Source organism: Terrapene carolina, unplaced genomic scaffold (assembly GCF_002925995.2).
Source record: "Terrapene carolina triunguis isolate 2854851 unplaced genomic scaffold, T_m_triunguis-2.0 Scaffold231, whole genome shotgun sequence".
Taxonomy (NCBI): Eukaryota; Metazoa; Chordata; order Testudines; family Emydidae; genus Terrapene; species Terrapene triunguis.
Window position 1 is genome coordinate 17,486,933 of NW_020664582.1, and position 11,199 is coordinate 17,498,131.

The 11,199-nt window shown below is 45.0% G+C and overlaps 1 protein-coding gene across 1 annotated transcript in view; it reads right to left on the reverse strand.

Annotated features, from left to right (window-relative positions):
• Positions 1-610: 610 nt before the first annotated feature.
• The window catches only part of SPECC1 (sperm antigen with calponin homology and coiled-coil domains 1), a 138,599-nt gene continuing 128,010 nt past the window's right edge, over positions 611-11,199 (reverse strand). The window contains exons 13-14 of the mRNA XM_029912495.1: positions 10,202-10,261; positions 611-6,674 (exon numbers count right to left, since the gene is read on the reverse strand). Of these exons, the coding sequence (XP_029768355.1) occupies positions 6,585-6,674; positions 10,202-10,261 (150 nt within the window). The 3' untranslated portion in view covers positions 611-6,584. The remainder of the gene's footprint in view (positions 6,675-10,201; positions 10,262-11,199) is intronic.

Consider the following 11,199-nt stretch of genomic DNA (forward strand, 5'->3'; position numbering starts at 1 on the left):
GGATGTTATAACATCATGTGTACATTCAACATATTTGAGCCCCCACCCATCCCCATCAACTCCTCACAGGACGCTGGGAAGAACCCACCTTCCAGATCCAGAGAGAGTCTCATCAATCCATGTCCAAGAAACAACAGTCATCATCACCTTATATACCACATGGCACTTACCTGTTATTGTACCTGGAGGTGCCCTATCATAGATTATACAGTGCTTTTCTTCTTCTGGACCCCGTGCAAACATTAATCCTCACACAACCTCTCCCCCCCTCCCCGAGATAGAGATTATCTTCATTTTATAAATGGGGAGACACAGGCAGAGCAGTTAAGTGACTTCTCCTTGGCCACAGAAGGAATCAGTGGTGGGGCTGGCAATAGAACTTAGAAGGTCCTGGGTCCTAGGGCTGAGCTCAGATCACACTTCTCTTGTTCCTCAGAATCAACTCTGCTATCACTGGAACAGAGCAATTGTGTGTCAATCCTACAGGAGGGCCCTGCCCAGACATAGTGCTGTCAATTGTTCTCAGACATTGCTTCCAGTAGAATGGAACCCCAACACCAGGCAGATTCATAAACAGAGGTGTTCGTGTACTTAGAAAACCATGACCAGATGCCATCAGAAAACAAAGATTTATTAGAAATATTACACAGATTTTGCATTGTATCCTTTAATAGTGTTAATCTTTAAATACATCTGTATTAGCATGTCCAAATCTGACAATGCCTAGTATATACATTCTAGTGTGCTCTTTGTATAAATTAGATCATGGATGTAACAACTGTATCCAATGGACAGAGCTAAAATTACTTGACTATTAGAGATGGTTCTTCTACTTGGCAAAATTCTAGTCTGGATCAAAACCAGTAAAAATGCTGTGCCCAGCACTGCCCAGTGAAATTTGGCACAGATGCAAGTTAAAATGAAGAGACCATCAGCTATGAAAAATGTTAATGGTGGGTAGATTACTGCCTGGACTCTACACTGTGTTAGTGGCTGAGTTTAAATAGCACTAGAGTTGGTGGAAAGCAATTCCAGTTTGGAAAAGTAGAAGCTATTGCCAACTGTGTGAAATGTCTTAATGCTTGTGACCTGAGTCCTGTTAGGCAGCAAGCCCCCTTTTGACGGGAACGCACAGGCTCTCATCCTCCACAGACTGCATTTCAGACACATGGAATGGCTTTGCAAACAGCTGGCCTCCCTGGACATTTGCTGAAGGAAGCCTTGGTCCCATGACCAGGGAAAGATGAGAAAGGTACAAAATCTGTAATTAGATGAGCCAACTTCTCTCCGGTTCTTACCAACTAGAAAGTGAGAGAAAGGCAGTCACTGAAACCAAGGCTAGATGTAGGGTATCCATAGGGGTCACAAATCAAACAGAGGGGACTCAGGTGTCCTGTGGGTTGCCCCTGCAATGTGGTGGCATTCCTATACTGATAAAACCACCAAGAGCAGGAAGGAGGCTTGAGGCAAAGAAGATATGGCAGCTCCCATCAACTTTTTCAAGAACTGCTAAAACTTGTCAAAAGAAGAGGGAATGGGTGTAGTTTGCGGGGAGGAGCCTGGAAAGTCAAATTGCATTCCCAGAAAATCAGCCTGCAAAGAGAGCAGCATAGGGGACCAATCTGTTATCCTGCTCTGTTCAGCTGCCTTTTGTAAGCAGAGAAATAGAAGGCAGTTCTGCCGTAGTCCCCTTTAAGTTTCTTTGGGAGTTCCGAGCAGAAATCTGGCAAAGGCTGGGATGGTAGTGATAACAAAGAGGACAGACCACACATTGACAGCTGAAGGAAATTCCAGACATCAAGACTTCTGAGGCCTCTATCTCACACAGACTCAAAATTCTGCCCTTTCCCTTTCACACATCCTGTACATTCACTCAGCTTCTGCATGTCTTCTGAAACAGCACGTCAGCTTCACTATAAATCCTCTCCTTCCCAGAAGGCCCAGACCCTGGGCTGGCTTCCCAACTCCCTCTCCCACCCCATGGCTCAACTCTGCCTTCCCCTCCCATGACATGAAATACTTTGTGCTTTCTATGTGGGATCAGTGACTTTGCACGTCAGATCCTACTCTCCACCCCCTTCGTGTCCTCTCTTTCCTAGCAGCCATTGTGCAACATTTACACAATGCAATCCCTTCAGCCACGGCTCCTGGAATTGCCGCTCAACTGTCCTCTTCCCCATCTTCCTCAAGAGCTAAGCCAAAGTCAGCATTTAGGATCGACTTACATGTCTAGTGACCTGCCAAAACTAACTAGGCACATGTATGTGTGCATGAGTGCAAGAGAGTGAGCATCATATAGATGGGGAGCACACGGTGTGGTATAAAGGTTTCATCAGTGCAAGTTTGGGAATGGTGCATTCCTCTGAAGAGGTAAAGTCACAAGGGAGTCATGCAGAGCAAGACTAACACTTGCTGATAAAAACCTTTATCCAACCCCACACCACCAGGTATTCTGTATAGGACTGTTCTAAGACTGTGTTAGAGGCTTCTCCAAAATGCTATGGGGCTATTTCTTAAAGCCAGGAGCCTGAGTTAGCAAGGCCTAAACGTTCAGAAGCAACTAGTCATCTTAGGAGCCCCAATTTCTGGGTGCTCACTTCAAGACACCTTAGAAGGGGCTTGTTTTCAGAGGGCAGATGCTCAGCACTTCCTGAAAATCAGGCCAGTTCCAAGTGTCTCATCTTGGATACCCAAAAATGGAGGCACCTCAAATCACTAGTCACTTTGAAAATAGAAGCCCAGGACTGCAGCTGTGCAAAGCTCAGGGAGATAGAAAACTTAAAGCTATCACACGTAAAAACTGCTCAAATGACCTAAAAGAGCTTTCTAGACCCAAAAACGTCAGGACTTCAAAGATGGATCTTTTGGGACTTCTCATGCCTGGAAGGGAGTCTTGGGTCCTAGTGAAAAGCTAGGAATCTCCCCTTTCCAGTGGCAAATGGCTTAAATTGCTAGCCCTCAGGGCTTGACGATATTTTAGACCAATGATGCCTTCATCTATAGAAACCCAGGCGCTGGCCCAGGCCGGATTCCTACCTTGTCCTGGGCATGGAGCTCTGGTATTTTTGGGGAGAGGGAATTCCAAAGCCACAAGGAGCCTGAGAAAACATTTCCCTAGCAAGTTGATTGGAAAAAACAAAACAAAACCCACAGCGACTGTCTGAAGCTGTTGAAGGATTTGGAACGTTAGAATCAATTTGGAGGCAATGGATTAGAATAAATGTTCGAAGAAGTCTCAGGGCAAGTGCTGCTGTCATCACTCCACAATACATGTGTTTATCACACGTCTGTGCAGTGTATCACAGGCAGCACAGGCACTTCCGGCGAGTGTGGCTTAAAACTACCTTTTTGGGAAGATGGGATTTCTGGCTCTAACGTGCTTTCTGGAGTCTGCTGCCATTGCTCTCACCTCTTCATGAACCTCATTCCAAACCCACTGAAGCCAATGGAAGCCCTTATGTTGAGTTCAGGGGGCTTGGGTTACACCCTCCCTGAGAGAATATGAACTATGCTTTGGGGAGAGCAGAGCGAGGGAATAGAGGAACCTGCCTCATCCATACAGGAATGGAATACCACAGTAGGGACCCCTTCACAAGTGAATATTTCTTAGCAACCAACATCAGAGTTACACTTCTGCCTTCTACCTCTTATGAAGGCATAACTGGAGACCCAAATTGAAGCTTTTAAAAAGGCTAAATCAGTACATTCCACATACTCTACGGCCACCAAATCCAACTCTGCAAAACACTTGAGAAGGAATTTAACCTAGAAATGTAAATTAGAAAGAAAACAACTGCAGACTGGGAATACCCTGCAATGATGCTCAGTCCAACTGGGGCGCTGGGCAGCACCCACTGCCGGAGAGCTACATGAGCACACCCACAGAGTGTCAGGAGCTTGCGTTAAGTTTGTGCCACTTCTTGTTCCTGTTACAAGGACTCTCACAAGTCTCTCGGAGACTTTAATTCCTCGTGCCTTTCATGAAAGATAGTTGTAAGCTGGACTTCCGTCACCTCCTCTGTTCAGTTTGCTCATTGTTCAGGGCCATTCCCACCCCTCCCCAAATCCTGCCTGCATCATTAAGGAGAAACAAATTGACTAACAAGAAATACCTTTAAGAGCTTAAAGTCTCTCTTTTTGACACTGTTCCAAAGCTTGCAGCCTACATCAGGACCTAGATTCAACTCTTGCTGGCTTAGTCTCCTTCTGCTGAGACAGCTGGCAACAAAACAGGGATCCAGTCCCATGACGATAATCGTAAGAACTACAGGAAATGACAGAAATAGACCCCATCTTGGAACAATCTTAAAAGTGGGATGTTTTAGGCCTCCTTGCCAATACAGTCCAGGCATAACATACTAGAGGATAAATCAACCGCTCCTCTCCCCCAGGATTCGTCTAACTGCTTAAGTTCTGTCCTTGCTTCAGATCCAGATAAATGCACCTGCTGTGCTGCTGAGCCTGTTACATGCCTCCCAGTAGTTATTTGATTTCAAAAAGTGATAGCAAGTGTGGTGGGTGACCTGCACTTAAGACCTCCTGAACATACCAACCTCTCACCATCAGTACATGCAGGGAGTGAGTTCTGCCAAGGATCAGACTTTTAAACTAGCCTGTTCCAGGAACAGGTGCACCTCACATACCTGTATGCTGCCTATAGATTTTCATGGGACTGAGTTGTGCCGTCTGAGCACTACCCTTTAGGTGAATTCATGGCCAAGTGGTCTGCCTCCCTCTTGGGTGCAGGGTCTACATGACAGGAGCCTGACCCTTCCCTTCTCTTCCCCCAGTTCTTGGAAAGCTGCCTTGGCAACTGCAGTCGCACCCAGAACCACATCCATTTACAGACAAAACTCATGGAAACAAGGGCTTAAATTAGAGACATTTAGGAAAAACCAACAAGATCCAAATTCTAAATATAAATCCAAGGCTGGGGATTAACATCTATCACTAGGGAAGAACTTGAGTTGTTTACACTGAGAAACCCAAGGTTTGAAATGAGCTAGGTAAGGAAGGAGAATGACCCCTAGCTGTGGGTGATCATTATTCATGAGGCATCAGGACTGGGCCACAAGGTTAAACATTGTAAGTAAACAACCATTTTCTTTTATCAGCACAACCTGGGGCAGCAGAGCTGCCCTAGGGTAGATCACACACACACAGAGCACATTCTGAGAGACCATCTGAGAGCAAATGGAAGATTCAAGTTTATGGGGCCAAATACAAAGAGGCATGTACAGTGACAAATTAAACCCTGCTTACACCAGGGGATATCAGCAGGATCGCTGGGATCCCATAGGCTTAGCTCTGGCTTCAGTGACACAACGAAGAGTTGCCAGCTATATTCGCTATAACTTACGGAATACAGTTGCATGTTGCCATTGGTATTAATCTCGTGTGTTCTTTTACATAGTAACCTCAAGTCTAAACATACAGTAATAAGCTATGCACGTCACTTCTCTGCCCAGGGCACAGATAACAAGGCCTTCTGGGTAGTAAGTAACAAGTATTTACACATTCTTGCAGATTTCTTAGGTACAACCTGGAGTAATGAGTTTACACTACACAAACCTGCCACAAATGTGTAGCTCTGAGATATCACAGGTTACTCAGGTTTAACGAGTCACTGCCTGGTTATTTGTGCCTTGTGTAATAAAACTAACTAGTTGCATTTGCAGCACTACAGAAATGACTGTGCCGGCGCAGTCAGCTGGTATGTATCAGGGTTCTGGCTCCCTACAAGGTTTATCACTGAAGCAATGAGGTGATTTTTCTCACAAATCAAAGCAGTTACCTTTGTTCGACCAGGAACGGAGTCACAGCACCTACTGGTTCCCTTTTGTACCTATGGCTGACAGGTGATAGCACATGGGGTGGCCTCTGAGTCAGAAAAAGACCCTGTTGCAGACCTTGCAGGCTGACCTAAGTCAGGCAAACTAGTGTGTAGGTCTGTCTTAGTGTGCCAGAGTAAGTCAATCTCCGGCAGTGTGAGGCTCTACACGCACTTGTGTGTGTGTATGTATCTGTCTTGGTGGGTATATATAAAACATATGGGGAAAGGAGGGGAGAGAGGGACTCACTTGGGATGTGTGTCCATCTGAGTTAGGCATCTATTTGTAACTGTGTTAGAGGAGCACTGTTGTCAACTGGTTCATTAACAATATTCTGCCAGCATCCCTTGATTGCTAGCATTACTTCAGGCACTGATTTACAAAGTACATGTTGCATTCACTTCGTTCTGTGGCAAGTCTCCAGCTGGCAGAGTCTGGTTTGAAAGGCAATCATTATCAAGCACAAGGGCATCATCTTCAGAAATATCCCACAATGGCAGAAAACCCTTTGTAGTTTCCATGTTGAAATAAACTTACAGCTGTATTTGGTTTGTAAAGGTGGACAATGGATTTTTATTTGGTTGCAGTCTGAGGTTACGGAGATGTGATCAGAACTGTGGAAGAGCTTTCCTTGTGACCTAGGAGCCTCGGCTGGCTCATGGAATAGAAAAGAGGCTTTTTTTAAAGTGATCAAGTGCTTCCGTGGCATTCTTCTGTCTCTTCCCCATGTCTGCCCACCTTCTGCTCTGGGGCTCAGGTCTCAAAGTACTTGTAAATCTGGGCCACGTACTGCATCACGCTCTGCCAGTCTGGCCGGTCTGTGTACATCATCTCACTGAGTTCCTGCACAGGACACAGAGAGGGTTAGCAAGAGGGAAAGAGTTTAAGGGTAACACTGGGTTTGGGGTCCTGAACCGTGCATTTTCCTTTTTAGTGAGGGTCTGTTGTGTGGGCCACACCCCATTGCAGAGATACATGCAGAACAAGAAAACCTTGTGGTGGCGGCACTGATCTCCAAGGAACAACATGGGCTGATTGGAAAAGAGAGCTACTGCAGCAAACTAAATGTGTGTCTCAGCTTGTGAGGCATGGAGTCCCCTGCATAAAGAAATTACAAGCTGCCAACACAAAGTACAAAGCAGCTGAATACAAAATACAATGTCCAGCCACTAGCATTCAGGGTAAGAGGAAGACTAAAGATCCCCAAGACGACTCTTGTAATGAAGGATAATTTATACAGTGCTCCCTCACCTCACCAAAGTGCCTGTGATGCTTTAGAGCAGACAAGAAACCAACGGTACTATAATGAACCTGACAGAATGAGTATTCCTCTTAATGTACAAGCAAGTTAGGCAATGACAGAGTCTCGCTGATCTGGCTCAAGGGATCATGGCCAGTGACTGCTGGAGAGCTAAGCACCCGCTCTACAAGTTACGTATACCTCAGAGTATTTTCAGATTTAACAGTCACCATGTATTTTGTCTTCACTAGGTTACTTCTTATCTCCCTAGGTCCAGTTCAGAGTAAAGCTTATTGTAATAAAAGTCTCTTGTGCATTGTTAGGGTAAGAAAACAGAAGGAATCCCTGAACTGGATCTTCACCTCTCAAAGCTAATTTGCCATAATCATACTCGCATGTTTCCGAGTGGACGTCTGTAGCCTGATTTGTAACCGTCTCTTTCGGTGCGAGATGCCTGGGAGAGTAGCAAGTCCTCACACCCATTTGAAAAAACAGCATTGTGAGGAGCTACCTGAGTGAAACAGTCCTTTTGCCAGGAGAGCTTATTTTGTTCAGGGGACTAGTATAAGCTATACCAGCCAAAGAGCTCTTGCCAGCATATCCGTGTCTCCACTAGGTGGGCTCGGTAGGATAGCCATACTGGCAAACCCCTTTCTAGTGTGAACAAGGCCTTAGTCGGTGTGTGAAATCTTACTCATTCTCAGCTCTGTTGTGCTAGAGCAGTCCCAGTGGCTTCAAGACAGTTGTACCCATATAACTGAAACAAGTACTTGGGCCTCTCTTTAATTAAGCCTCCTCAATTAATGTTCGACCAGTCTTTGAAAATATAAAGCACTAGATAAAGGCTAAGTAGTATTAATATCTTCTCAGCTTCACTGCCTTGGGATTTAAGGTTTCTGTGAATTTCTGGAGAAAGTGGCTTTCTGATTTCCAATCTTCTTAGCTGCCCAGAGCGGATGCCAAAATCTTCACATCAGATCTTAATGGAATATGATGGGTCTTGTCTTAGCCACAATAGAGAGTGCAGGCTACTGCCAGAAATAACAGGCCATCTATTGGATAAATGTTTATATGTTGGCAAAGTTTTATGGGAGCAAACACAGCCAAGCCTAATTAATAGAGCTGGTTGGAAAAATTCTGACAAAAGAGTTTTTGCTGAAATTTACCAATTTGTCATAATTGAAAGGTTTCAATTTTGACCTAGTTCCTCCAGAACCCATGCAGTTTCCTGTGAGCTCACCCACCTAGCTCCTTGGCAGCCCAGATTTCCAGCATCCATGGCTCCAGGGGAGAACACCACCCATGTAGATGGCCCCAGTGCTGGGAACCCCGGGACTTCCAGGGTCCATGGCTCCAGGCACCCGGCCAGGCAGGCTGCCTTGCATTTGGGGACCACGGGGCTTCCAGTGTTATGGCCCCAGGGCAGTCAGCCAGGTGGACTGCCCTAGAATCACGGGACCCGAGGGCTTTCCCTTTCAAAGAGAATTTCAAAATTTGTGGTTTTCGTTTCTAATCAGAATGAAACCAGATTTCAAAATCTGAAAATCGGCAAACCCTTACTTGCCTAAATAAAGAATACTAAGAATGGGCTCGTCTCAGGCAGCTCTGTTTGAATTTGGTTCCTTGGGGGTGGGGTGGGGGGGTGGTTAGGAAATCTTATCCTTCGATATAAAATGTGCACCTCAGAGGAGAGCGCTCAGTACCCTGCCAGCTTGTGCATTTCGCACTGACACAGCAGAGCCATTCTGAGGGCCACACAGCTGGGCACACCGGACACTTGAAATGAGACAATTGTGTAATGTGGTTTTCGCCCTTTCAGCTGGGAGAAGTTGGTATTCAGGCAACATCTTAGGGGCCTTTCCACTCACGTGGGGGATGGGGAAGGGTGAATAGCACCGTAAAGGGATGCAGTCTGAAAAGGAAAATAAGTCAAAGGCACTGTAACTTGCTGAAATAAACAAGTTACAGCTCATGGCCAGATGCCACAAAGTGCTCTGAGGAACTCGAGGGCATCTTCAATACAATGTAGGACCCAGTCCTGCATATGCACATATGGGGATATTTTATTTCTGCCTGTGGTCCTAGTGAAATCAGGAGCACTGTGTATGCAGCATTAGGTCCCACCTCACTAGCAGACAACCTGGCTGTCTACAGGGACTTCAATAGACCAAAATGACACTGAGGAAATTTCCCTCCCCTGGGTTGGACTTGAGGGAGAGTTGTCACCTTTTAAAAAAAATGTATGCAACCTACCTGCTTGCTTCCTCTCTCACAGCAGAGAACTGCTAAGCAAAAGCCCTTTTCGTATGGGCTACAATAGGGAAATTTTGCAAAAAATATCCCACTCTTTTACTGGGTCAGCTCCCCCAGTGCTATCAGCCCTGGGATCCTTAGGGTAGACAAGTCTAATGCTAAGACTCTCATTCAGTTCCAGAATTAATTCAATTAGAGTCTTAAACTGCGTAACAGTCAATCAAGGCTATGCATTGGCCTAATGTATTTGTGAGGGTGATATACTAAACGCACTAAGTAGTGCCAAGGCACAAGCTGATTAGACAGCCAGATGCATCTGATATCCCATAAGGATCTTTTCAATCTGCACTGAAGGATTAATTCTCTATGTATGGTTATTATACTTCAAGTTTCTGCTCCTATGTGCAGACACATGTTTCCAGTTCCTTATTTAGCTCATGAACCCCTAAAGGTTTAACCTCTGCATAGTAATCTCCTTGTTCCACGTTTGCTGTCACGCTCTTGGCTCTACCCAAGGCATTTTAAAACAGGGATTTTAGCATTTTCCTTCTGGTTGTTAAACCAGTAATGCAGCCGGTTGAAACATGGATTGACAGACAGACACAGGGCTTTCCCACACATAGCGGGGGTCACGGCAGGAATGGCTGACTGTAATTAACAACTTCATATCAGCAGTTATGCCTGCTGGGAAGTGCTCCTCAAGTGAAGAGCTTTCAGACTAGTGGCCTGGGCATTTGGCTGCACTTTTCCTTTAACACTATGTGAATGTTTTTAATGAGAATAAATGGGCTGCATTGTAATGGAGGATTTAGAACTATGCATTCAAACCCCCTTCCCCTCCTCATCCACACACCCTGCCCAGCACCCAGGTACTCACCAGACTGGGTTTGATGCCCACACTTTCAGCAGCTTGAAAAGCCAAAAGCAGATTTCTTTTCTGTGAAAATAAGGCAGGAGACACCATCATTAAGCTTAGCACCAAAGCAAGCTCTCTAGTCCTGAATCTTGCCATGGAGCTGTGGTGTTGAATTGGTCCAAATCAGAAGATGTATTTAAAAAATGAACAAGTATCAGACTTAAGATCTTCAAACAGACAAGATGTGTCAAGGCTCAAGATGAGAAGAGCCAGTCATACTAAGCAACAAGTCTTCAAAACGTAAGGAATCTACAGTCCAACAAACTCATCTGCAGCAAGGTATGTTTTCTCAAAGTTTGCGTGGGTCGTTAGAGTGGTGTTTCCGTAAAGAGCTGAAATGACCTGAAAAATCAGGGAGAATTTTCTATTTTGAGGGAATTCTGCTTATAACTGATCTTTTCACCCTTTCTTTGTAATTAGGATGTCCTCATGCCCACAGTCTCTCTGTCTCTGAAGAGTTCATCTACTGTTGTTGAAGCAACAATCCACTGTTTGTAACAATGGAACTTGTTCTTGTGAAATTGATTATGGCGCCTCAAGGAGAAGATTGTGATTTCAGATGGATAAATATGCTGTAGCAATAAAGGCTGAAAAGTGAGGGTCAGAACCAGCTAACAGACAAGGAAATGGTGGCTCAGTTTAAGGCATCAGTGACTAGACAGTGCAATTCCACTGGGACTGTGTGGTGGTGGGCAATTTATAGAAAATTTTTGAATTGGGAATAATAACCTTGTTGTTTGCCTCGGTGAGAAATATCTCAAAGCACCAGGAGTGTTGCTAAACACAGGGTCAGAGAAAGAAAGATCAAGAGAGGGAAAATTCATCTTCATGAAAATAGTTCTTATTTATCTCTGTAAAAAAGGCAGGTGGGAGGCTGTAATCAGCGACCTGAACAACATTATTAGAAATGGGCCTAAAAAACCCAAGGTACAATAAAATTTTGGGGGAAATTCAGATCT